General features: G+C 48.8%; 3 protein-coding genes across 3 annotated transcripts; all 3 read left to right on the top strand.

Annotated features, from left to right (window-relative positions):
* Nucleotides 1–127: 127 nt before the first annotated feature.
* LOC132320315 (keratin, type II cytoskeletal 6C-like) lies at nt 128–6568 on the top strand. Its single transcript, XM_059832580.1, has 9 exons — nt 128–712; nt 1318–1532; nt 3252–3312; nt 3788–3883; nt 4176–4340; nt 4881–5006; nt 5486–5706; nt 6089–6123; nt 6249–6568. The coding sequence occupies exons 1-9, from the start codon at nt 128–130 to the stop codon at nt 6566–6568; spliced, it is 1824 nt and encodes a 607-aa protein (XP_059688563.1).
* A 7929-nt stretch (nt 6569–14497) lies between these two features.
* Nucleotides 14498–18986, top strand: LOC104255304 (keratin, type II cytoskeletal 5). The gene is made up of 9 exons (XM_009809351.2): nt 14498–15001; nt 16031–16245; nt 16793–16853; nt 17047–17142; nt 17391–17555; nt 17774–17899; nt 18137–18357; nt 18649–18680; nt 18790–18986. The coding sequence occupies exons 1-9, from the start codon at nt 14498–14500 to the stop codon at nt 18984–18986; spliced, it is 1617 nt and encodes a 538-aa protein (XP_009807653.2).
* A 3956-nt stretch (nt 18987–22942) lies between these two features.
* On the top strand, nt 22943–26734 carry LOC104255305 (keratin, type II cytoskeletal 5-like). Its single transcript, XM_059832592.1, has 9 exons — nt 22943–23437; nt 23854–24068; nt 24386–24446; nt 24567–24662; nt 24937–25101; nt 25358–25483; nt 25878–26098; nt 26382–26416; nt 26523–26734. Exons 1-9 carry the CDS (start codon nt 22943–22945, stop codon nt 26732–26734), a joined length of 1626 nt encoding a protein of 541 aa, XP_059688575.1.
* The last annotated feature ends 923 nt before the right edge of the window (nt 26735–27657 follow it).

The raw sequence follows: 27657 nt of genomic DNA, 5'->3' as shown, positions 1-27657 counted from the left end.
AAGCTCTCCCATCACAGGGGTTTCTGTCTCCATTGCCCTCTGCTCTTTTCCTGCCGCGCAGCTTTTATTCACCAGCCTTTTTTTTTCCCCTCTCCTGCTCTTTGCATTTCCAATTGAACAAGCCACCATGAGTCGGATCTCTTTCAGATCATCTACCGGAGGGGGCATGAGGGGCTTTAGCTCGGGCTCTGCTATCGTAGGAGGTGGCAGTGGTAACAGAAGCAGTTTTAGCTCCGTCTCTGTCTGCAGAGTTGGAGGAGGAAGAGCCGGAGGTGGAGGAGGCTTCGGAGCTGGTGGTGGCTTCGGCAGCAGAAGTCTCTATAACCTAGGTGGAAGCAAAAGAATTTCCTACAGCTCTGTTGGTGGAGGTCTACGGAGTGGAGCCGGTGGTGGATACGGCTTTGGTGGAGGAGCTGGCTTTGGTCTTGGCTATGGTGGTGGAGCAGGCGCTGGTTTTGGCTTAGGAGGAGCTGGTGGTGGTGGCGGCTTTGGGCTGGGCAGTGGATTTGGGCTGGGAGGTCCCGGATTTGGTGGTCGAGGTGGCCCCGGGTTCCCTGTTTGCCCACCTGGTGGCATCCACGAAGTGACCGTCAACCAGAGCCTCCTGGCACCCCTCAAGCTGGATATCGACCCGGAAATCCAGAAGGTGCGAACACAGGAGCGGGAGCAGATCAAGACCCTCAACAACAAATTTGCCTCCTTCATCGACAAGGTGAGACTTTGGTCTTAAACATCAAGCCACGCGTGTTATCAGTTGCCTTGGGAAAGAATAACAGGAAGAAACTTTCTTTGGATTTAGGGGCTTGCCTGAACTAATCCCAGCCGACAAACAGCGTGGGTTTGGCTGAAAACTAAGAACTGTCTTGTTTCCTCTTTGCAAGGATGAGTTTTTCAGTGCCTCATTTTATTGAAAAAGTAAATCCCCCTCCTCCCTGTAAAAAACATCCCAGGGGCTGGATTGGATCTTCTACTGATTGTAAAATGGCAAAGCTCTACACAACTCAATGGGATAACACCAACTTAAACCAGTAAGGTGGGCTGAGCATCTAGTGGGGGGAGAAACACCTAAAGTTGCAAATACATGTGTTTGGCCTGCTTAATAGCTCTTGAAAAAATCTCGCTAAACATCTCAGCTGCTTTTGATACTTTCGAGAATCCGGTGCCCTAAATTAGGAAGATCCTAGTAATTTCCCCCCGACTGTCCCAGCGTCTCTTGACCTTTTCTTTCTGTGTTGAATGATCCCTCAGGCAGTGAGGGGTTTTTTTGTGCATTGTTCACATGGGCTTGAGCATATGCCTGATTTTGTTTCTCCCCAGGTGCGCTTTTTGGAGCAGCAGAACAAAGTGCTGGAGACCAAGTGGAGCCTCCTCCAAGAGCAAGGTCACACAGTCACCAGGAAGTCCCTTGAGCCCCTTTTTGAAGCCTACATCAACAACCTCAGACGGCAGCTAGACAGTCTTATGGGAGAGAGGGGAAGGTTGGACTCTGAACTGAGGAACATGCAGGACATGGTGGAAGACTTCAAGAACAAGTAAGAAATCATGCTCTGTAGCATAGATGATTAACAGATGGGAAAATCAGGGCAGGCGGTTCATGCTTGCTGGTGCACACCTTGTGTTTGCACGGGGTTCCTCTTCCAGTTTGCAAAATGAACATACAAAAGCAAAACTTTATCTTAGAATTACCTCTAGTTATGTCAGATTTCTTATGTGCTGGCTCAGCGTTTAGCACAGAATTCACGCACCCGTGGGAAGCTGCTCCGGCGCAACAGAGGTTACGGTCTGATCCCTCGAGTCTCCCAAAATAATACACCTGGAGACAGAAAAACGCCTAAGTCTTGAGTATAATGGACATGCAAAAAGGGAATGAAACATAGCCATAAACTGCCAGCTCCAAAATCCCCCCTTTCTCTTTTTGCAAAGGAAATCCCAGCCTTCCCAGAGGGCCCCAGGCAACCTGCATGCGCTCGGCCTCGCTCAGCTCCGATCACGTGAAAGATGCTCAGCTCTTTTCTCTGACAATTTCCCTGGGGAGGCAATTAATCCCATCCTGAGATAAGGTGTCCAGGGGAGGTGGGAATGAATCATTTTAAGGACATGCCAGTCAGCGTCTGCTGACTATAAGGGACATTTAGGTGTTTTTTTCAGGCGAGGTCATGCATTTTTAGGTGACTGTAGTCTGGCGAGAACAATCTCTCCCTTATTCAACCAGCTCTGGCCAAGTGTAAATTTGAGAAAACCACCCTGGAGGCCTGAAATATGTTTATATTAGATAGTTAAGCATGTGAAGAGACAGATTTTTTTGGGGGGGATGAGGAGACGGCACTTAGCGCTGACAGGACGGACTGACATAGCTTCTGGTATGTTGTGCTTGGGTGCGTTTCAGGTCTCGGTATGTATTATAGAAATACTGATCAGGCCAAAAATGACAAATGACATTGTCTGGATTTTGGAGCTACTGCCTGGGAAAGGGAACGCATTTTATTTCAAGTCTAGAGTTGGTTCCCAGTCCACTGGCTAATTTCCACTTCTTCCCATGTCCGCTCGGAGATCCATCTCCAGGGATATCTCTGCCAATATTAGTTAGAGGACTGGCACGAACCTGCCTTTAAAATCCAGGTCTTTGCCTCAACAGCCTACATGTTTTGTCTACTTTCTAGCTAAGCCCTGCCCTGATTATCTGATGAGTGGATGTTGCTCAGAGCCATAGAAAGTTCCACAGAAACATAGTCTGAGGCATAAAGATCTGCTCTTGCACCACCACGGCTAAAGAATCACAGACTTTTTTTTTTAATTAAATGCTGCAGCGGGTTATTCAGAGCCATTAGCGTTATTATAATATCAAATATCAAATTGTTACGTTATTATATATTTGTAGGCATTGCAATGCAGCTTCGTTGAAAGCCTTTTGCATAACTTTGCTTCAGGCAAAGGTGACCAAGAATACCTGCTCCTGCTTCCTACCGAAACAGGCTCTGATCCTGCACACATTTATGTATGAGTTTGACTTTAAGGGCAGTGATTAAAATCTATTAATTTTAGCTGGGACTACTCACGCCATAGAGTCTTGCAGGCTCAGAGTCAGTAATCATTTGCCCTGCTTCTGCTTTGGACCGTAAACAGGTGGGAGTAAGGAACGTATCTGTGGGCCACAACTAATGATTTGGGACTGGAGTGGTCCCATCTCTGCTTCCCATGCTGGCTTTGCTCTTCATTTCCACCAAAACCCTCTCACTCTTTTATCCTAACAGATATGAAGATGAGATCAACAGGCGCACTGGTGCAGAGAACGAGTTTGTGGTCCTCAAGAAGGTCAGTGAACCAGGAGTTATGGGACGGACAATGAAATTAACACAGCACGCACAGAGTTCAAGCAAAGCTGGTGGGAGCTGGGGTCCTCCAGCCTCATGGCTGGGTCAGGCTATGATGTTGGCATGTCTAGGAGTAAGAATGGACATAACCTTCTCCACACTGATGGAGCTGCCCTGTTTTCTGAAGATAGTTCCTCCGGTTGCAGTTGCAAACCATCTGGCCTCTGGTGGCTCAGCCCAACTCTGTCTTGGGTCACATCCCCACGAGTCAGAGCTTTGCATTCTGCCCAAGAACCTGGTTCTGACTCACAGTAGATGTCCAACTTTACATCTAAAAAAACCCAACCTTGATCACAGCAATATAAAAACAAGCCTAAAGGATAACAGACCTGGAAGCACAGGGATGGTCCCAGTGGTGTCCTGAAGCCCCTTTAGCTCGCCGTTTCATCAGAAGTCTTTGGTTTTCTTTTCTTTAGGATGTGGATGGTGCTTATATGAACAAGGTCGAGCTGCAGGCCAAAGCAGACGCACTGGCAGATGAAATTAACTTCCTGAGAGCTCTCTACGAAGCGGTAAGCAGTCAGCTCTCCCCACGATAGCATCCTCCACAGCTCCCTGCCGTATAGGTCTCCTTGCCCCAGAGCTCCGGCCACCATGCTCAGTGCTGCACAGCAGTAAAAGAGAAGGTGGTCACTGCCTTTTTGAAATTATAATGCAGGCATAAGGTAGAAAAGGGTAAATAGATAGAGCAGGGGGAAATGCAAGAAAATGGCTCGGTGGAGAGGGCTCCCAAGCCACCTCTTATCTGCGTGGTTTCCACCCCAGAGACCAGACCATTAACTTAATTTTTTGCATCTTCTGCAGGAATTGTCCCAGATGCAGCAGCAAGTATCCGACACCTCTGTGGTCCTGTCCATGGACAACAACCGTAACTTGGACCTCAACAGTATCATTGCAGAGGTCAAAGCACAGTACGAGGACATCGCCAACCGGAGCCGGGCTGAGGCTGAAGCTTGGTACCAAAACAAGGTGGGTAACCAGAATGACAGACTGATTTCTGTGATTCATGTGGCATCATACTAGCTGAAGGGAGGCAGGACTAACGGAGGGAGGATCACAGCGTTACACCAGAGATTAATTTATTTTTTATGCATGTTGCAAAAGGCTCTTGTGTACAGATCCCCAGTGTTCACTTGTGGACCGCTACTCTTGACCAGCCTTATATTCCTTGCGGTGAAACCAAGGGACAAGATGGTTAAATGCCTTGACCCTGAGCTCACAAGGAGTCACTGGTAGATCTGGCCTTAGACACAGAGCACTCCTCTTTCCCTTCCAGGCTCTCAACAAAGAGACAACCCATAGGTGCTCTATGCAACGCAATAGCTGCTGCCTTAGCATATACTGATAACTAAGGGCAAATGCTGTTATTCCATGGGTGGGTTGCTCAGAGGAATGTTTTCCCCCACCCTTAATGTGCATCCAGACCTGCACTTTGTGCCCTGAAGTCCCCTCACCCTTCCCTGCGCCCCGTGGTGCCTAACCAGCGCTCTCCTCTTTTCTACATATCAGTACGAGGAACTCCAGGTCTCCGCCGGGCGGCACGGTGACGACCTGCGTAACACCAAGATAGAAATTTCGGAGATCAACCGGATGGTCCAGAGGTTGCGGAATGAGATCGAGAGCGTGAAGAAACAGGTAGGAGGGGATGCTCCTGCAGAGCAGCTGCTGCATGGTGGAGGGCAGGTAGGAGGTGACGGTGGCCAGGCATGGCAGAAAGAGCCAGCTCCTGGTGCTGGAGAAGGGCTTGAAGACCAGGCTTCCTCCCCTGCATTAAAGAGGGCATGGCCACCTCTCTGCACACCAGAGAAGGTCCCTCAAGTGCAAGGATGTGCTGTGACAGCCACTTTCTTGCTGGGGCAGCAAGTTGTGAGCTACTAAGCCACCCCAGCAAAGGTGTGTAGCACAGCAAAGAGATGGGGATGTCTCTCCTTTTCTTGGGGGACAGGATCGTGGCTGCAGCTCCTCAGTTAGCCACCCTGTGGCACCTTCCCAATGGCCCATCAGGAGCTCTCAGTGTCATGCTGGGAGTCAGTATCTACAACACCACAGCAATACTCAGGAGAGCAGTCTGGGGTAGCCCAAGTTAAACAACTATCTGTTTCCCTTGCTTTTAGTGTGCCAGCCTCCAAGCAGCCATCGCCGAGGCAGAGGAGCGCGGGGAGATGGCCCTCAAGGATGCCAAGGCCAAACTGTCTGAGCTGGAGGATGCTCTGCAGAAGGCTAAGGCTGACCTGGCCCGGCAGCTCCGCGAGTACCAGGAGCTCATGAACGTCAAGCTGGCCCTGGACATCGAGATCGCGACCTACAGGAAGCTGCTGGAGGGCGAGGAGAGCAGGTGAGGACAAGCACATGGACCTGTTGTGTGCTGCTTTTCACAGCAGGGCGCATCTCCTTGGGTTCAAAGAGACAGCTCACCCCAATGGGCTGGAGCACCAAGTTGGTGAAGATGTAAAAGAGCAGCAAGATGCGAAAAAAGGGCAGAGAGAGGGACACTTTAAAGTGGGAGCTTTCTAAGAAAAGATGAGTTTCTCCAGCTCTTGGAACTTGATGCACTAAGAAAAATAAGCAGTATCGCCTTTCACCTGTGATGCAGACATACCCCAGGGGAGGATAGTCTCTGCTGAAGGCCACGGAAGTCTAGTTAGATGATCCCAGTGGCTGATGTTATATCTTGTTTATGCTTTAGCATTATTGCTTACTTTCCCCTTTCCCAACAGGCTTGCTGGAGAGGGAGTCGGAGCCGTGAGCGTCTGTAAGTATCTCCCCCCCTTCCACTCCTTCTCGCTCCCCCTCCGCCACAGGGTTGGTGGTGCAGGTCCCCCCATCTTGGGCAGCCGGCAGGACCCTAAAACGGGTGTGCACTGTGTCTCCCTGCAGCCGTGATCAGCAGCTCGAGCGGGATGGGCTACAGCGGCGGCAGCTGCCTGGGCGGAGGTCTCGGCATGGGAGGCGGCGGCGGCGGCAGCTACAGCATGAGCAGCAGCGGCGGTGGCTTCGGCGGCGGCTTCGGCGGCGGGAGTGGAGGGTTTGGCGGAAGCGGAGGCGGCTTCGGTGGGAGTGGAGGGTACGGCGGGGGGCTCAGCTACGGCGGAGGCAGCACCTTCAGCTCCGGGAGCAGCCGAGGCGTCAGCTCCAGCACAGGAGGCAGCGTGAGGATCGTTTCCAAGACCACCACTAGCAAAAAGACCATCAGATAAGGATGGCGAGCACGGGGCCCCCCGGGTGGATGACGACATGTTTCCTACCTTCTGAAAGCAAGTGCTGCCCTATGAAATCAACGGTGTAAATAGCTGCGCTAGACCCTTTCCTTCCTCCGTCCTTCACCCTCCACCTTTGGGGCAGCGGGGGGAGACCAGGACCCCACCGTGAGCATCTGGAGCACCTTTGGCTAAAGCATAGGTTGTAACAAGTCACCGACAGGGCTTTGGAGAGCCGTCGTGGACGCTGGTGGTGGCCCTCTTTCAGCACAGTCCTTGTTCTTCCCTTGTTCTCCCCCTGGAGTCACCCATTTAAAGCGAAGTGGAAGCACTTTGCTGAACAGGGACAGCCGTGCTTGGCCATGCACATTCACAGAATCACAGAATCATTAAGGTTGGAGAGGACCTTTAAGACCATCAAGTCCAACCATCAACCCAACACCACCATGCCCACTAAACCATGTCCTGCAGTGCCACGTCTACACGTTTTTTTAACACCTCCAGTGATGTTCGTTTCATTCGTCCCAAAACGAGGGTGACAGCCTTGTGAAACCGTCAGGTCCTCAGCAATGAAAATAGCTCCAAGACGCTCTAAAAGCCTCTGCCTGCAACACGTGTTACAACCTCCAAATGTTTTGTCTGCAAGTAAAGATTTTTCCAGTCCCTTCTGTTTTCTCAGGCACCTGTGGGAAAGGTTATTGCTTTCTGTGTATATGAATTGCCATACTGATTTCTAACTCCTTGTCCTCATGGCTACAGCCTCTTCACTTCCAAGCCTACCATACTTTATGGTCCAATAAAGAGCATTTGTCATTTTTAAAATCTGCTGCTTTTTGGCTTTTCTTCTCTGCTGATCTGGGTATGGATGCGCGTTGTGCCCCAGCTGCAGTGGGGACTCTCCGTAGGCAGCTCATGAGAAAGAACCATTGCCTTGTGGAAAACAACCTCAGTTTTAGGACTCAGGCTCTGGCGTGGTTCTGGGACAAGCTGGGGAGTGTGGAAGGAAGGGTGGGATGGAGAGAGAACTGAAGCATGGGGAGAAAAAGCTGCCTCAGGGCTGAGCCAAAAGCTGGATTAATCCCACCGCGGTGGTTAACTGCAAAGCTGCCCTTTCTGCCCGTCACTGCAGGAGTGCAAAAGGATAGGGGAGTGGGAAAAGGAAGGTGATTCCCAAAGGTTTAGCTGGGATTCATGAATTAGCACATGTGGGGCATGGCTCAGCCCGGCCATTAGTTAACTACACAGGAGGAAATCTTACGGCAGAGGAGCCCAGCTCTGGCATCAGCACCACGGCAAGGACACGGCGAGAACATCATCCAACAGGGAGGGGAATGGAGCAGCCAAACATCGCCCTAAGCAGAAAGAACAACTGGAGGGAGGGAAGCACTAGCAGAGAGGGGTGGACACAGGGCGAAGCGGCCAATATCTGCACGTGCAGTCTTTGCACATCGAGGTTTCCCTAGCACACGCAAATACCTCACTAAATATCCCGGCTGCTACTCTGGAAGGGCTGTTTCAGGGCCTCAGCTTCACTTTGAATGAACCTGAGGTCTTCCAAGGTGCCCACAAGCACCCGGCCTCCCAATTCCCATCCAGCCCCCCCAGGGAGGTTTCAAAGACCTGCCTGGACGGAGGGTTTCAGCCGGGCTCCCACGCTGTTCCCAGGCTCCCTCCTGTGGCTCCGTGGCCATCCCCTGGCTCTTGCTCCCTGCGAGGCTGCAGGTCCAGGCGCGAATCCTGGCAGCAGTGATTGGGAAGCACGGGGCGAGGCGGGAACCCAGCCCCAAAGGCAGGAGCTGGAGCATGAACCAAGGGTGAGGAAAGGGGCCAGGGCAGGAGGGGAGCAGATGAGGAAGGACCTGCAGCCCGTCGGGGATGCCGGTCCCAAAAGGAGACTGGTTGGTGTTGACCAACCCACCCCTCATCCCTGGCAAACTCCAACTGGGGGTGCACCCAGGCAAGACCCCAGGGAGTGAGAAGAGAGGGGGGCATCAGCCATGTCTGCAAGGCAAAAGGACCTCATGCACAGCGTGCCGGAGCGCTCACCGCAGGGAAATACCTCTGAGGACCTGAGTCAATGGGACCCCGCACACTCATGGTGCTGCGCAGAGGTGTGCAAGCACTGGGCAACCCAGCGTGGAGTCTCCAGCAGGTGGGGGCCCAGAGCAAGAGAAAGGCATGGTGCCACCCTGCAAGGGCTCGAAGCCCAGACACTCCTACGGTGGGGCTGGGGTGGGGCTGACACCCACGAGTCTTCCCTCCAGTGCATGGGAAGGGGCAAGGAAACGACGGCTTTGGAAAGTCGGGGCAGCCCGTTTGCACCAGAGGAGGTTCTGCGGAGGGTGAATGGGTTGGGCTTCATTCATTTAACAGCTTGCATCAGTTTTCAAGCATCTAACCCTGTTTCTTAGACTGTTTTAAGGAAATAGAGTGAAGCTTCCAAAGCAGAGGCGTTTGTAACAGGCAGGGCATCCCAGCTGGGCTACTGTTGCTAAACAATATTTTGTTGGTGGGTTGTTTGTTTTTTTTTTAATTATTGAAAATGTCAAATATAAGTTTGTTTTGGTTTTTTTAACAGAAGTGTGCACAACACATTGCTGTGCCATCAGCCACATCAACACGTGGGCTGTCACCAACACTGAACCCTCCATGAAACTTGTTCGTGAGCCGCGCCGCCAAGCCCCTACCCCTCCCCACAGTACCTGGGCATCTCTGCAGCCTCCGTCAGCCTGGTGCCACAGGCTGCTGTCGGGTCCTTCTCCGGCAGTCTGAGGGTGAGGATGCTGCCGAGGCAAAAAAAGCGCTGAGCAGCTATCGGTCTCTTTTCTGTCCCACGGGAAGTGTTTTAGGAGCCCACCCCGGCACGGCTTCTGTGAGAAAGCAGGCAGCAGATGCAACATGTCGCCTTCCAGTCACCACCTTCTGATTTGCAGAGACCTGGAAAACTCACATATTCACGTCAAACTTGACAAGCAATTTTAGCCGGCAACTTAAACATTAGGTGAAGTATTTTTTTAAAACCAACATTTAATTTCAACATTTCCTATGGCAATGACCCTGTCTCTGGAATGCTGAAACATCTCCCCTTCACATTCCCCAAACTAAACTTTGCAGCTTTTTGACTCAAAAGCAGAATTTTCATCAAATAAAGTTATTTTGTTTTAATTTGCAAATGGTTTACACAGCCTGCAAATGAAATAAGACACGAAATGGCTGCAGGGAAGGTAACACAGGACGCAGCAAAACCAGCAGCTGAACAATATTCCCAGCTACCATCTGGGAGGCACGTTCAGCCCGAGCGTTGCTATTTAAACAGGGCAGCACTATCCTGCTGTCCAGAGCGGCTGGAGACCGGAGTCCGGCTGCATGCGATGCCAAGCACCGTGGGACAGCAGCGGGGACCTCCGGGCTCACGTGCAGTGCAATATAGCACTGCATGGTAAATAAACATGAGGCCCCATAAAATTGGTGCATCGTGACTGGATACACTTTCCAGGACACAGGAATAATCCTTGTTTATCTTACCGGCTCTGAGGAGAGCGTTGTGCAGATCCCGTTTGTTTTAATAGGGAGAAATTAAACTTCGCACAAGTGCTACGGCTCTTTGCAAGGAAACTCGAACCAGGAGCAGCGCTCGGTGCAGGATGGAGCTGAGGGACATGCCACGTGCAGGCACACAGCTGATCTGAAATAATGGGACTTTCCAGCAACACCGCTTCCAGGGCTTGGTTTTCTTTATCGGGAGAAAAGATGTACCCTGGGGCCATGAGAAAGGACGAGATGCTACAACACTGCTGAGATAACCTGCAGTGTTGAAAGATTTTGCTTTCCACGTGGAGCTCGGTGGAGATCACGGTCCCAGCAGCCCTACTCAGGGATTAAAGCTAGGCTCAGAACGCATCACAATGCCATTGGGGATATTTAGGTTTCTTCGGGTACCACCATCTAAGCACCAGTGCTGCATGAAAAATAGGATGAAGGAGGTATCAGCTCATACCCACCTAAGGTCAGAGGCTCTTTCAAGATGCAACAAGCCATTGGGGGAAATGAGACCTCCCCGCTCTGTATAAAGCATCTGGCAACAACAGCAATAAAGAAGGCAAAGTTATTCCAAAACCCTGGGCTGTATCGGTGTCTCTGTGCTAGCACAGAAAACAATTATCTGGAGAAAGTAGGTCACACCTACACTTCAAAGTCATCTAGTAGTTATAGCTGACTGGCCTCCAGATACTGCTGGGAACAGGCTCAAAGGACTGCAACACCCATCATGGGGCAACACCTATGGGAAAGCTTCTGAGGAGTTCATCCTAATTCATCCCTTCGGGAAATGAGATTCATGGACACTCGCTTCCCGCTCAGGAGGTCTTTTAGAGGTCCCCGTCCCCACAGCACAGGGATGCCGTGAGTTCCATTGCCCCCTGTGGAAAAAGCTCAGGGTGACCAGCAGGACTTCATTAACTTGGGATGAAATAGTAAATTACGGTCAAAATGAGTAGGGTTTGAATTTAGGTTAGCAACCCAAGTTTAACCCAAAGGCTTTAATTTAAGCAATTAACCTAAATTACAGCCTTGACTTTACTGATAATTAAACTGAGATTAGGTAGCACAGGTGAACCAACCCAAGTTAGTAAGACACGCTCTTGTTTTACAAATATATGCATTTTTGCAAACAAAACACACAGAGGCACTTCTAAAAATGTCAGCCTCGTCTAAGAAAGGGCATCCATCATCAGACGAAGGCTTCTGAGGCGGATGCTGAAGAGGAGCAGCGGTGCAGAGAGATGCAGAGGAGGTAATGAAAAGCTGTTGGAGGTATCCCCTGTTCCCTGGCTGGGTACACAGAAAATGGTTCAAATTTCTTACTGAAGGGGCTGCAGTTGCCTTTATTGCCCTGATAGAGTCAGAACTCACTTTCCTAATCTCAAAGGAGAGTTATTACCTTGATATCAGCATGATGCCAGAACCAAGCTCAGCCAAGACTTTACTCCCAGGTTTACAGCATGGTGTAAAGGGATCTCCTGCCTTTTGGTCTGGGACTTGCACGCGCTGCTGCCTGCCCCCTCTGCTCAGCCTGGTAGGAAGAAATGAGATGGGGAAGGGAAGAAAAAGGCTTCGGAGCCTGCTCAACCTCGCAGACGGCCTCTGCCATGTCAGGGGGCTCTCACCTGGCGGGACCTGCCCAAACACCGCTCCCTTTGTTTGATTAGGAGGAAAAACTACAGAGCAGCTTGAGTGAGCACAAGCATTATCCTCTGGTGGAGGAGGAAGAGTCCATATCAGAGCAAGCTATCTGCATCAGAGCAGCAAATTCATTACATGCCTGGAGCTGCAGGGTGCATGGGAGACACTCCCCCAGGAGCTACCTGGAAACCCTGTGTTTCATCAACAGAGCAGGGTGGGGGCCCCCCTTGCCATCACCCCATACCCCAAACCTGTAGCTACAGCTCCTTGTGCTCACAGTTCTGCCTTTTGTAATTACCTCTCAAATTCCTTCCAGATGAGTGACAACCGCATCACCTCCACCCTAGTGCAAATGTGAAATGGAAAGAAATTAATTTCTTTTTACTTGGTTGGAGGAGCTGTATTATTACTATTATTAACAATGGACTCCAACGCAGTTGGCGTATTCTTTAGCCAAAAAAGACAAGTTTCATATGTAAAAGCAGCCTGAGGGGAAAAAGGAAAGTACTGACGCACCACGCTGTTAGTAACCAAGGGTGGGTTTCAGCCTGGCTAACTCTGCACACCCTGAGTCAGCCATCTGGTCTACCTACGTAGTGATGGTGAAGGTGGAAAGCCATCTTCAGGGGCCTCTCCGTCCATCTGCCTTAGGGTGGGAGAATCTGCCATTTGGCGGTGATCTCCACTGACTACACAAGAATACAGAAAATCTTTCAGGTAGTCAGTTACCTGAGATGGATAGCACCTAAGAGAGCAATTCCCAAAGGAGCCGTAGGCATTTAAGAAGGCGGGCAACTTGCATCTGTCTTTGCGTATCTTGCTATCTGGGACTTTTGTATCTATATGAATCAAGCACGCTATGCGGGGAGGAAATCAATATCTCATGCATTCAAGTCATGACATCTGTCAACTGGTGGGCAAAACCCTAAGGCTGATCAATAATCCACTGCCTTTCAGATGCAGACCTGTTGGTTGCAATCCATTTACTTCCAGTTCCCATGAGTGCAAGTGTGCAGACAGTCAGACCCAACGAGACAGCCCCCCGGGGCAAAAAATTGCAGAATTAAGCCCTTCCTTACAATAAAAGGTCAGTTGTGTAACAGACACCAAAATAAACTAACAATTGCTATTTATTCCCCCCTTCATTTAAAACCTCAATTGCAAACGCAATCCATCTGAAAGAAAGCAGCTGGGGAAACAACGGGACAGAAAGTACTTCTGGGAGTTTCCTTTGCTGGCTACCTTGCAAGACAGGGGCAGATCGAAGCACAACACCCCTCCACCGTAGTGATTCCTCAATATTACGTTATTCCTGTACGGCAGCCAGCAGCTGCTCGGACTCGCAGACAATACGAGAGGAAGCTGTTCGGGGGGGATGCGTTTGCAAGTTCACTCTCTTGTATAAATAAATTATGTATGAATCATCTTTTCCTGAACAACCCGAAACACGATGAGGGCCAGAAACACTTGCCATCTGTCAAAATTAATTATTTTTCACATTTTTCTGTTCGACTTGTTACTCAAACCGCCTGCCATGCTAAATGCAAAGCAAAGGGCTGCGCTGGTCCCTGCAGCTGAGAAAGGAAAGATCCAGGTTGTCTTACTGCATCCAGATTGCTGTGGATCTGGGCAGAGGGAATCCTACAGAGCACTTTTCGAGTGGATTCAAGCACACAAGATCACACTTTCAGATGTGCAGTGCTGAAAAAGCTGATTAAATCTTTGGGAAACTACGTCGTGTTTCTAAACTGTGAGTTGGGAACAGCCCCGGAGCACTCCATTTCCATAGAGCCAGTGGATTCAAAGCAGTTCCCATTCCCACAATCTTTTCTCCTCTTTTTTTTCTTTGTTTGTTTGTTTGTTTGTTTGTTTCTATCCTGGTAAAATACCGAAATCCGAATCTTCAAAGCTGGGGTACTAGCACAACTATTTGTGATAGAGCTCAATGGCAGCTGTCAAAATCCGCACATGAACAAAAGACCTTGTCAAAACATCTCATTTTCATTCCTGTATTTTTTTTAGTGACAGAAGAGTAAGTCTGCAGAAGCAGGATTTTCAGAAGAGATCAGCTCAGGGAGCTCAGCCTGTGTAGGGATGGAAGCAAAACTATTTCTGCAGGTACATTTTGGTGGCATAGAGGGGACCGTGCAGCACATATCACAAAACCCAGGACACAACAATTTACTGCGGGACTTGCTGTAAAACACCGCTCAGCCTGACACAGATCCCTTTCCTAAAACACAAGGGACTATAACTTCTCAAAGCCCTGCTTGGGAATAGAAAAGGGGCAAAAGCAATCCCGAGGGATGAAGTTTTCAAATGAGAGAAGTGTTGAGTGACAGGCATTTTGAACGGTGTTTTCCTCCCCGTGCCCAACGTGACTCATTGCAACTTTCAAACGCTTTGATACGGCGAAGAGTCTGGCTGTCTACAAAGACAGCAGAAGGCGACAGTTATTCCCAAACAATACCACTGTTGCTCAGAACCTGGCTATATTATTTCAGAAGGGCGTGTGTGTGGAGTGAGTTCACTCTCCAGAATGCTGTTGGACATGCCAAGCCTAATTAATCAGAAAGACGATCCACCTCATCAAACCCATCCCAGTCTCATACATGCATAAAAGGGCTCTCCTGAGCCCGTGGAGAGCACAGGTTCATCTTTCTCCTTTCCCTCCTCCTCCTTGCTCCAGGCCAGCACCTTTGCTCCTTTATTCTTGCTGTAGCATCCATCCCAATCCACAAGCCAACAATGTCTCGCCAGTCCACCGTGAGGATTCAGAGAGGAAGAAGTGGCTTCAGCGCTGCTTCGGCCATCGTCCCAAACACCTGCCGCACCAGCTTCAGTTCACGCTCTGTCACCCGCGTCGGAAGCTGCAATGCTGGCAGCGGGTTTGCTAGGGTTGGTGGTGGCTTTGGAAGCAAAAGCCTCTACAATGTTGGTGGATGCAAGAGGATCTCTGTGGCTGGAAGGGGTGGTAGCTTCTATGGATCCGCAGGTTTTGGTGGTGGCGCTGGTAGCGTGTACGGTGGTGGCTTTGGCATGCCAGCTAACCTTGGCTATGGATACGGTGCATTTGGTGGTGGCATGGGTGGCCCTGGATTCCCAGCTGGGGGAATCCACGAAGTCTCGGTCAACCAGAGCCTTCTGAAACCTCTCAACTTGGAGATTGACCCCAGCATCCAAAGGATCCGAAAAGAGGAGAAGGAACAAATCAAAACCCTCAACAACAAATTTGCCTCCTTCATTGACAAGGTGAGACATGAGCTTCCCTAAATATCTTGCCCTGATTTTTTTGATGGGGACTCTTTTCTTAGCTGCTTTACGAGCACATAAGCTGATCAAGAAGGAATAGAAGCGAGGAATGAGACTGGAAGATGCCCAGTCCCCAGAAACTCCAGGGAACGCCACCTGCTACATAGTGGTTGCTATGAATTAATCATCCAGTATACGAGGTCCTCCTCATTTGCTGCTTGACATCTCATAGGCAGTGGAGAAAGCAAGCTCTAGAAGACAATCCTATCCTTCTGGAGATGTTGGGCTCTCGCCATTGAGCATTACAGGAGCCTTGATAACGTCTTTTAGATTGTTAAAGTGAGATGCAAGCAACCCATCTAAAATGACCAAGAAAGGAATCACATGAATTGGCATTAGGGAGAAGTAAGCTTCTCATTGCTTGAATTTCCTCTAAGGCATTTAAAGCTATCACTGCAACAGTACCAGCATGTTTGGACTGTTAGTTCAAAATAGCAAAACCTGATCTGACACTGCCTGCCCACTTAATTTCCTTGTTAACTGTATTAGATGCACAAGAGCATCTGCTTGATTTCTGCTCTGGTTGAGCAGCTCCTCTTTGGTTTCAAGGAAAATGCTACATTATTTTGGAGCTTTTGTGGGGTGGGGGAGCTATGCTGAAGGGAAGGAGAAATAGTACTTTACTATTGTTTTTTTAGGAAGAATGCAAACCCTGTTTTGCTCCTTATCTGATTTTACACGCACTCTTCACACAAAATGCGGGCACCTTGTCTTGATTTAGCAAAGCATTGAAGGGCAAGCACAGTGCAAGAAAATCAGTAGTCATTCCAGAGTTTGTTTGTGATAATGAGCAGGGTCCCTGCAGTCAAATAGCAAATTCCTTCTTCTACCAGAGGAGAATTTGGCTATGAAAACCAGCTGGAAAGCATACTTCACCACCGCAGCTAGTACTGAGATCCCACATTTGCAAGGAAAGCTCCCCATAATCTCTGCTCTTTCAAAACATCTTCAGGATATTTCTGCCTGCAGGTCCGATTCCTGGAGCAACAAAATAAAGTGCTGGAAACCAAGTGGAGCCTGCTTCAGGAGCAGGGGACGAAAACAGTTAGGAACAACTTGGAGCCGCTTTTTGAGACTTACATCAACAACCTCAGGATGCAGCTGAACAGTTTGCTGAGTGACAAGGGAAGGCTGGAGGGAGAGCTCGTCAACACACAGTACCTGGTTGAGGATTTCAAGAAGAAGTAAGTCTATTGAGCTGGTGTTCTACTTACCTAGGTAGGTGCAGCCTTTCTCCCTTCAACGTCCTTAAGCCAACTGGGGGATCCAGGAGAGTCTGGGACACAGGAATTCCCGACAGTGAAGGTTGTGACATTTTCTCAAGATAAATGGTAACGGAGTAACAGATCCAAATACACAAACATTTAGGGAATAATTTAGAATATGATCAAAGACTTATTAACTCAATTGCCTACTGCAAAAAAAGAAAAAAATTACACGGTAGGTCTGAGAGTTTCGGGACAGCATGCTTAATTTGCTTAAGACAGGCAGAAGGAGTATGACTAATGGCCAGAAATAGGAAAAAAAGAATAGATTCTTGAAAATTTTTTTGATGTACTTGTTTTAACTAGTTTAGCCTAGGAACATGCTCATGGTCTCTTATTCAGATGCTCTGTAGGAGAAAAGAACATTGTATGCAAAATGCTCTTAAGGAAGTTCATTCCAGCAAACTAAAATCACCTCCGTCTGTTACTTGCCTAAACAAATGCTCCTTCTGCCTCCCTCCATTAGGTATGAAGATGAAATCAACAGGCGTACAGTTGCAGAGAATGAATTTGTGACACTCAAGAAGGTGAGAGCAAATTACAGAATACCATCTGATGACTGTTTGTAGAGCTCTAATCACCTATTCATTCACAATTCCATCCATATTCCAAAAGCTTCTTTTACGGTTTCTTCCCTGGACTGTTATTGCAGAGATAATGTGTGTTCCTGACTTGCTAAGAAGAGCTTAAAACACATTACCTAAATCTCTCGTCCTCCAGGATGTAGATGCTGCCTATATGAACAAAGTGGAACTACAAGCCAAGGTAGATGCGCTGACTGAAGAAATTAACTTCCTGAGAGCCCTCTACGAAGCAGTGAGTACAACCAGCTCCCAAGACATTTCCACCCTCAGTTAAGAGCTTCCCTCCCTCCGTTCCTCTGAAAGCCTGCAATTTCTTCCCCCAGGAGATGCTAAATCCTCTACCTCTTTAGAGTTATACCAACCGTCTTAGCTGTTTAGATAACAATCTGTAGCCTCTCCCAGGTCTGCATGCTCATCTGAAAGGATGAAAAGGCACCTCTCAAGTGAATTAGCTCACCTAAACCCCTGTGCACTTTGCAGGAGCTGTCTCAGATGCAGACCCAGATCTCCGACACCTCTGTCGTTCTCACCATGGACAACAACCGAAACCTGGACCTCGACAGCATCATCTCGGAGGTCAAAGCGCAGTACGAGGACATTGCCAACAGAAGCCGAGCTGAAGCAGAGTCCTGGTACCAAACCAAGGTGAAGAAACTGGGGGTTTCCGTGCTCTTATCTTCATGTCTTGTCTTGAACAGATAAAGACTGACTCTTCCAAGAAAAGCTTCTCAAATATTGCGTCTTGCACAGCAGCACTCCAGCTGCTAGTCTGGGCTTGAGGAGGGACCCATGCTTTCAGGCACCTGGGTTACTCCAAAACCAATGGATTTTACCTTGGGTGATTGCTCCTCTCTCTGTGACAGTACGAAGAGCTGCAGGCTACAGCAGGCAGGCACGGGGACGACCTCCGTAACACCAAGCAGGAGATCTCCGAGCTCAACCGCCACGTCCAGCGGCTGCGGTCTGAAATCGACAGCGTGAAGAAACAGGTAAAAGGCAGCAAAATCCACACTTTTAACCAATTTACCCCCTGACTTGCAAGGGAGAGGAAGGAAAACATCAGAGACAACCTAGGCAAGTTCTGCTCAGTTTGATCCTTTTTCTCTCAAAAAGAGAGCTGTCACTAAAAATGGTTAAGCTGATGGTACTGGAATAAGACCTTGTGATTTCAGAGTAGATAAAGAACAAGTCTAGGTCTTGTATGACTGGGGATTTCTCTTCTGTAGTGCGCAAATCTGAAAGCGGCGATCGCGGACGCAGAGGAACGTGGGGAGCTGGCCCTCAAAGATGCCAAAGCCAAACTGGCCGAGCTGGAAGATGCGCTGCAACAGGCCAAGGCAGACTTGGCCCGGCAGCTCCGCGAGTACCAGGAGCTCATGAATGTCAAGCTGGCCCTGGACATCGAGATCGCGACCTACAGGAAGCTGCTGGAGGGCGAGGAGTGCAGGTGGGTGGTAAACACAACCCTTCTAGTCCTGATGTTGGAGGAGCAAAGCAAGGCGAGCACTGGAGATGCTCAGCATTTCTGAAGTGCTGAACAGGGTATTAGGAGGTGGGGACACGAGGGAAGATTGTCCTAGCTAATGGAAATAACATTGCAGGAAGCATCCCTGAATTACGCCAAGTTTTTATTTTTCTTCCCAAAGGTCTTTAGGATATGTACCCTATTTACCTCCCCCCTGAGCATCAACAGACTTCTTATCCTCCCTCTTACCTTGTTGCGTTCTGTCCCCAACAGGCTGGCTGGAGATGGCGTCCCAGTGAATATCTGTAAGTCTCTAAAAATATATGCAATTACCTCACTTAAGCATTAGTGTGTCTCTGCACCGAAAAGGCAATGCCCAGAGGAATTGAAAGCTTTTCCTTCTCCTTTTTGCAGCCGTGACCAGAACAACTGTGGGAACGGGATACGGAGGAGGAAGCAATCTCAGCATGGGAGGGGGAATCTGCAATATGGGCAACAGCTTCAGCTGTGGAAGCGGTCCCGGGGTTAGCAGCACCACCCTCGGAGGTGGCAGCAGCTCCAGCGTGAAGTTCGTCTCAACCTCCTCCACCAGAAGAAGTTACAGAAGCTAAAACTTTCCTTTCAGACGCCGTCACTCGCCAGAAAACACCTTAACACTGGTCCTTTACTAAAGCATAGTTGGGGTCAGCAGAATGAGGGCCACCTAAACCCTATGTCTTGTCATACAGGAGCCTCACTTTAGGAACTCTCTCTCAGCTGTGTTGTCTAGCACGCATCGTGTAGGGCTCTGCTATTGAACATGAGTCCAACTGTTTTAAATTTGCAACTTGCTTGTTACAGCTCAGCATTTTTGGGCCGGATTTTGTATATAAAATGTGTCCCATGACTGTTTGTCTCTCTTCACTTTCTGGTGTTTGTCTAATAAAAATGCGTATGTAATTTATTCTATTGTGTGGGCCTTTTAATTAAAGACATGGAACAGCAAATGCAAATGCAGATAACAAGCACTTTTCTTAGGGCCCTGCCCAGTTTAAGGTGCAGATTTTTACTCCTCGTTCACATTTCCTGAATCTCTCCATTAGCAGGCAAAACACGCAGGCACAGCGAAGCACCAAAGGGAGGTTTGCAGTTGATTTCAATGTTCTCCCCACTGTGCGAGCAAAACACCTGGGAGCTAAACACCGGGCACGCCAAGGCAAGAGTCAGGCACAGGGGAAAAGGTCTAAGATTCATTTACTCTGCAGCTTCCAGCCAATACAACATCCAACAGCCTGGCTCCCAGGGGGTACAAAGGGCAGTGCCAAGTGTGTGATGTGCCTGCATAAACTTCTAACAATAGGGAACTAATTACTAGGGGAGTCAGAGCAACCACCCGACTTGTTCAAGTATATCAGTCCATCTCAAAACCCCTTTTACGGTGAGCTGCCTCACCTAAACGGAGATGCCAGCAGTGCAAACATCTGCCTGAGTGGGTTGAAAGCGCTCCTTTTCTGTTCAGAGCACTGGTCGCACTGTTTTAAGTGTTTGTCTTGGGTCTTGATGCTGATGTTCCCTCTCCTTTGACTATAAGCAGGTGGAGGATCTGGTCCATATGCATTCACATGCGACGTTGAATTAGATATCGCTCATCCAATAGCTATAAAAAATATCCAAGAATGGGATACCTGTTGGGAAGTGAAAGTCTTCAAGATCCAATGTTTCTTCGCATTCCTAGAACACACTGGAGACAAGATCTTGCTTTGAGAAGGTGGAGAAAAACCAGAGGAGGTGTAGCAATTTTAGATGTGGTTCTGACTAATCGGGAGAAATTAATTGAGAAGTAAACGCAGAGCATCATCTGGCTGAAAGCTACAGAGTGACAGATCTCATTGCTGGAAGATCAGTTGAACAAATAGATGTGATTAGAAAAAAAGTCCCACCCCTCGCCCCATGTATTTCAATAAGTTCAAGCGATGGGTAGAGAAGCACTCTTAGGAAAATACTCGAAGAGATGGGCAAATACAGGGGAACTGGCAGTGCCTGAATGATAGACTGTATTTGGGTTTTCCTTTGAGACCAGCAGTTTCCCATCATTTTCTAGGATGCCCTGGACTCTGCATGTTCCCCTCTGTATCCCTCAGGAAATCTCCTTCCCAGAAACTTGCAGGCTTGGTTATGGGTCTGCTGCGGCTCTCCACTCCTGCTCCACCACCTCTCCCTGCTGAATGCTCACAGCGGCTTCCTGAGAAGGAGCAATATCCTCACTCTGAACAGCAGCCTGGGCACGGTTGAGGAACGGTCTTCTTCACTGCTGCCCAAACACACTCTCTAACCAAGGAGGATATAATGTATATAGCCAACAGGCACATCAGACGGGTGCCATCCATTGCATCAACACCTGGGTCATAACACAGAGATTACGAAGCCCTTTATCTAGCATGGGAAAGGCTGGGGCCAGAATATTCGTTCTCCCAGGGCATCCCTTTTTAAACCAGATACAAAAAAACTACCTGGCAAAGGTTCGTGTCTCTGGATACATGACCAATGTACAGCTGTCCTTGCTCCAGAACAGGGCTCTGGTCTCCACGTACGTAACCTTCTGCATCCAGTCCTGCTGGGCAAGTTAAACAGATGTAGCGATGACCTGGGGCTTATATTTCAGTGGGAGAGAACAGCCCTCGTTAATTCTAGCACAGCCCAGATTAAAGCCTTAGTCATAATGAAATGAGTGGTGCTTGCACTCAGGGGCTTGAATTTGCAATGCGTGGAGGGAACTGATTGCTAATTGCTACCTATAACGTTTTTATGGAGCTCTTTAGGACAGACAGTCCTTAGTCACAGAAGCTCCTCTCTCTTAAAAGCTGCTGCTTGTTGTAATGCACAGTAGCTGAAACACTCCCAGAACAGTTATTTTAGCGTCGTTGCAGGGTGTGTAATGGAAACATTAGAAGAATAGAGAGGAAAATAGAAAAAAAAAACCCCAAAACCAAAAACCAACAGCATGGCTGAAAGGCAAAAAGAGCTGACGGGCATCTGCAAATTACCTGCCTGGGACCTTCTGGTCAAACTCACTTGACCGCGCAGCCTCCACGTGTGAACGGCAAGCACAAGCGCACACTTGAAAGATGCATCCACGAACACCGCTCCATACCCCAGTGCCTGCACGTGTCTTTTCAAAAGCCGGGGAAAGCTACGACTTCCCAGCAATGCTCTGCAGGTGAGCTGCTACCTCCTCTGATGGATAGGTGTTCAGCTCGGGCATGGGCATCCACAAGAGAGACATACCTTGGCAAACACAAAGGGCTGCAGGGACCAAGAGAAGCATGTCCATCCCTGGGCATCCAGACAAGATGCTGGGAGTGACTTTTGAGCACCTTGCCTGCTCTGGGATAAGTACCCATGTGTACACTGCTACCACACAGCGTGCGCAGGGCGAGTCAAGACAGCATGTGTCTTTCACCAGAGAAATGCACTGTTTGACTTTTCCTGGGTGCTATGCGGAATAAGAGTAGAGGGAGTTGCCTGTGAACAATGTCATAAGCCCAGATCCCAAGCACCGAATTTCCTTGTGAGTAAGAGATATCGGAGGGGAAAGACAACAGACGTGGGGAGGGCAGCCTGGGAACAGGCTTCACACCGTGTAGAGACAAAGTCACTCCATGAGTCAGGAAACACAAAAATCTGTGAAGGTGAAGCCCTGAGAAATCGCCAACTCAGGTTTTGTGTCGTCACAGACAACGGCAACTCCCTCCCAGGTCATATTCTGCTATTTCATCATTTGTTGTGAGTTGGAATCAGGATGAAACTTAAACACTTTTTGCAGAAAGAAAATACCGTTCATAAAATTACCTTCCATGTCCTTCCCACTCCCCAGCTGGTTTTTGATAGCTGGTGGTTCAAGACTTCCACTAACGCCCCATCACCACCCTGGCTTTCCCTCCGTCACCTCTTTCTCCCTTCTCTATCGGTTCCGGTTTAAATGACTCTTGTTTGGGCATGAGAAGAAGAGTCCAGAATTTCCGACAAGTCGGGGCCTGAGGTGCTGATGCCCCGCTGGGGTTTACTCAAAACCACAGCAGCAGGAAAACACAGACCCGCAATAACAGATTTCTCAGACCTCGGACCACTGCGCCGTGAAATATGTGCCTTTACGCAACAGAGGGATTGATTCATCCATGAGAGAGAGATGAGCGAGCGCTTGCCCAACATGGGGAACTATCTACTGCAGAGGTGAAAGGAGGGAGTGGGAAAGGGATGGCGGCGAACAAGAGTTGAGCAGGCAGTATTTAGTGTTTTCTCAGATATTTCAACAGCCAGATCATGACTGTCACAAAAAATGCAACTCTGCACTTTGTGAGTGCTTCATAGGTGCTTGTGCTCATGGTGAACTCACCGTCAGCTTTGCTGCTGGGTGTGCCGAGCCCAGTTAATCAGTAAGATGAGCACCACGCTAGACCCATCCCCAGCTACTAAGGGTATAAAAGGGCCAGTCCCAGCCTGGGGGAGCACAACTTCACCTTCCTGCCTTCACCCACTTCCTCACTGCTTTATTCTTTCTACCGCTCTCGCCCTGTTCACATCAGTTGCCATGTCTCGCCAGTGCGCTGCAAGGAGCCAGAGCAAAACTGGCTTCAGTGCTGCTTCTGCCTTCATCCCAAATGCCAGCAGCACCAGCTTCTGCTCGCGTTCTGCATCCCAGGGTGGAAACTGCGGTACCACTGCTGGGTTTGGAAGATATGGTGGAGGTTTTGGAAGCAGGAGCCTCTACAGTCTTGGTGGATGCAAGAGGATCTCCGTGGCTGGAAGGGGTGGTGGCTTCTATGGACCTGCAGGTTTTGGTGCTGGCACTGGGATCTCCTGTGGTTTTGGTGGTGCAGCTGGTGGTGCCTTCGGGTTTGGCGGTGGCATGGGTGGCCCTGGATTCCCTGCTGTCCCAGCTGGGGGCATCCATGAAGTCTCAGTCAACCAGAGCCTTCTGAAACCTCTCAATCTGGAGATCGACCCCAACATCCAGAGCATCCGTAAGGACGAGAAGGATCAGATTCAAACCCTCAACAACAAATTTGCCTCCTTCATTGACAAGGTGAGAGATAAGATTTCTTGGTTATGCTGTGTTGATTCTTCAGTGGGGAAGCACAAACAAGGGCAAGTTATATATTTATCAGCAATTTTGCTGCTCTTGTACTGCCATTTCTAACATCAGCAGCCTGGGAATAAAACCTGAGGTGTTCCGGGTTTCAGACCGTTCGTCCCTCACATTAATGCTGAGATGAGACCAGTCCAAAGGGGGAAAACGGTGATATAGGATGTAAGGAAGCAGAGTTTGCAAAGAGAGCAGGAATGTTAATGTCAGATTTGCAGTACTTGCTTGCTTCTATAAATTGTCAGCTGAGAGCTCCCACCTTTCAGCAAGTGAATCTTTGCAGGATTGTACCTTGCCTCTCTAAGGAAAACCATCCTAAAATCACTGTTTCTGAAACATCTCCTTTCTCCATCCAGGTCCGATTCCTTGAACAACAAAACAAGGTCCTGGAGACCAAGTGGGCCCTTCTGCAAGAACAGGGGAACAAAACAGTCAGAAACAACATTGAGCCCCTCTTCGAGACCTACATCAACAACCTCAGGAGACAGCTGAACAGCCTGCTGACAGACAAGGAGAACTTGGGAGGGGAGCTGAGCAAGGTGCAAAGCCTTGCTGAGGACTTCAAGAACAAGTAAGTCTATCCGTTTGTGGTCTGCCTGGAGAGCAAGGTGGGCTGCGGCAGATGCCAGCTCTCTGTTGAATCTGAGCAATCAAACAAGGAAAGAAGGCCTTTTTGCTGATACAATCTTCTGAGTAAGACCCAGGTTAAGTTTAATATGAGACATATTCAGCCTCAGTTCCCCATGGCTGAAAGTCACAGGCAGAAAATTATAGGGCTAAGAGACCAAGGTACAAAACCGTACATACAGAAAAAATAAGAGGCTGGTCCTGAAAACACGAAATAACTTTTGTACAAGCCTAGACCAACCCTTCATTTCCATCCCGCAGATACGAAGAGGAGATCAACAAGCACACAGCTGTCGAGAACGAATTTGTGATCCTGAAGAAGGTGGGTGCATGCACGCTGTGCCTCCCAGCCCGGCATGAGCACAGCAAGAAACACATTCTTCAGCTTTTCCTCTGCTTCTCTGCAAACCACTTCATTTTTGTGATGTGTTTCCTCTTCTAGGAGGTGGACGCTGCCTACATGAACAAGACAGAGCTGCAAGCCAGGCTGGACTCCCTTATGGAGGAGATAGATTTCCTCAGAGCCCTCTATGAAGCTGTAAGTACCAGCATTTACAACCTTCTCCCAGTTTCCAATGTCCTTGCCTTCCTTTCCCACTTCAGAGGCTCAGGACTGATTATTTTTCACTCTGTTGCACTAAATAATCCAATGCTTCCTCCATTTCATCTGCTGTCTTAACCCTGCCTGAAACGACCTTGGAAAAATCACTTTGTCCACCCAGTGCTACCCTCTAACTTGGGGGGTTTCCTCCCTCTGAGCAACATTCGTGTTTCATGCCTGCGGCTCACCGAAATACCTCCTGCTATTGCAGGAACTGTCTCAGATGCAGACCCAGATCTCCGACACCTCTGTCATCCTGACCATGGACAACAACCGCAGCCTGGACATGGACAGCATCATTGCAGAGGTCAAAGCGCAGTACGAGGACATCGCCAACCGGAGCCGGGCAGAGGCCGAGTCCTGGTACCAGTCCAGGGTGAGTGCCTAGGAAGGCTTCTGCAATGCAGAAACCACACTCCCCCCCCCAAATCCCCACGGGGAGATGGGTCCCACTGCGATTTTTATAACACAGGATGTCTTCAGATTTAATAATCCTATAAAGTTTGGAACTGCTAATTTGGGATTGAGAACATACACATACTTTTGAGTGCGAACACCCACATACCCACATTCTGCTTGGCTTTAAAACCAATATATTTTACCTTGGGTGATTGCTCCTCTCTCTGTGACAGTACGAAGAGCTGCAGGCTACAGCAGGCAGGCACGGGGACGACCTCCGTAACACCAAGCAGGAGATCTCCGAGCTCAACCGCCACGTCCAGCGGCTGCGGTCTGAAATCGACAGCGTGAAGAAACAGGTAAAGGGCAGTGTAAATGCATAAGACTTAGCTCTTACTGTGGTCTAACCTCTTGGTTGTTCAGCCAACTCCAGGGAATACAAATAAATGCATCTCACCGAGTTCTGCTGGATCGGGAATGAACATGATAGCATTTCTCTCAGTGCAGTAACATCACTAAGAGTAACTTAATGCAATAATAGTAAACGTAAGGAGATGTTAAGAAGTGTGGAGTTAGATTAAATCCAGGCTGTGACTTGGCCCAGAACATGGATGAATTCAATGATTGTTAAGATCACACCTATAGATGTTAATGCAACCTATTATGCGTCTAGACCAGGCATCATGACCTCAGGGTACACAGAACTGGTCTATGCTCTAGATAAGGAATGCAACCACTATTTTTCCTCCACAGTGTGCCAGTTTGCAGACGGCCATTGCAGATGCTGAGCAGCGAGGGGAGATGGCCATCAAGGATGCAAGGGCAAAACTGGCCGAGCTGGAGACAGCTCTGCAGAAGGCCAAGACAGACCTGGCCCGGCAGCTCCGTGAGTACCAGGAGCTCATGAACGTCAAGCTGGCCCTGGACATTGAGATCGCGACCTACAGGAAGCTGCTGGAGGGAGAGGAGTGTAGGTGGGTGCAATTTTATATCCCAATTTCCAGAGGTGCAATGGAGTTGCAGACCCTTGTCAGGTTTAGAAGAGATCCCTGTGCTTCCCACATTCAGAGGACTTGAATCCTGTTTAAAGGCAAGCAATTGTCCTCAAAGATGAGCTATTTGGGAAGATGGTAGCCTTTTGCACAAACTTTCCACCATCCACCAAAAATATTCCAAGGAAATTCTCCTGCCTTTTCAACCAGCTCCTGTTCATGGGTTCCCCTTGAATTCTTACGGTCTCATTTTGCTCCCTAACAGGCTCTCTGGAGAAGGTGCCGGCGCAGTGAATATCTGTAAGTAACTTTTAAAGATAAGTTTTGTGACTTTTGCATTTGTCTCCCTGCCACTCAGAGCCCCCTGTTTGTGGATGCCTCTAAAGAGGGTGTTTTCCTCTTGCAGCTGTGACCAGATCTGCCGTAGGAACGGGATATGGAAGTGGAAACTGTCTCAGCTTCGGAGGCAGCAGTGGTGTTGGAGGTCGGGTCTGTGCCGGAGGAATGGGTTTCAGCTCCGGAAGCGGACATGGCACAGCCGGGTCATGCATGGTCGGTGGAAGCAGTTCCAGCATGAAGTACGTCTCCACCACCTCCTCAAGCAAGAGATGCTACTGAAGTCAGACATCAGCACCGTTAGCTAGGGTGTGCCAAGTTTCCTCTTGTGTTGTGTGCAATCCTTACCCTGTTACTTGCAAAAGATTTGGAAGTCAAAGCTGTCTGTCTTTATTTATATAGAACATGCCATGCTCCTGTTTGTTCTTTGACTCTCTGAAATCCTCATTTCCCAGTGTTTGTCTAATAAAAGGCACGTGGATTTAATTCTGTCGCATCCTCCTTTTAATTCCAATTACTTTATAGGACCTTGGGGAAAAGAGTGGTTGACATAGCAGAATAGAGCTGAAGGTAAACAAAAGTCATACACACGAGTTGAGACCTTTCCTTCCTCAGCACTCACTGTAACTCCATGGACACCTCCTATATCCAACAAGAATAGAGCAGTTGGATGTGCCATTCGCAGTTGTGCGAGCAAAGTTTTTTAGCATCAGTATCTTCCACAGGATGGGAAAATACCTACTCTTCCTAGTAGGCAATAGAGAAGACGTCCTTCTATCTTAATTTCTACATTACGGCATCTCAGCATTTTCATGCCACCTTGATCGCGCCCAAACCCCTGTAATCTGTCCAAGTTTTATGTGATGAGTCATGTAGGGATATAAATCTAGTTTTTCCCAAGAAAGCAAGTACTTCAGCTCACACTGTTCCGTACGTGCAGTAGCTGCAGGGGCTAATAAAATGCCGTCATTGCCATTACCATAATTAGAAATGGAAAAGACCCATTAAACCCCCAAACTCACAGTCTTTAGGAAGAATAATGTCCCCAGATAAAGGCTGTGAGATAGTTACAGACCCTGAGGGTAAGGAAGGTTTAGTTCCCCTTCTCTGATCTCCTGAACAGCAGTAACGAGAGACAAACTACAAAAGCACCAAAACTCATATTAAGAAAAAAAAATGCGCTGAGATTACCGCAGGAGATTGTG

This window comes from Gavia stellata, chromosome 35 (assembly GCF_030936135.1).
Source record: "Gavia stellata isolate bGavSte3 chromosome 35, bGavSte3.hap2, whole genome shotgun sequence".
Classification (NCBI taxonomy): Eukaryota; Metazoa; Chordata; class Aves; order Gaviiformes; family Gaviidae; genus Gavia; species Gavia stellata.
This window is presented reverse-complemented; position numbering and strand designations above follow the sequence as displayed.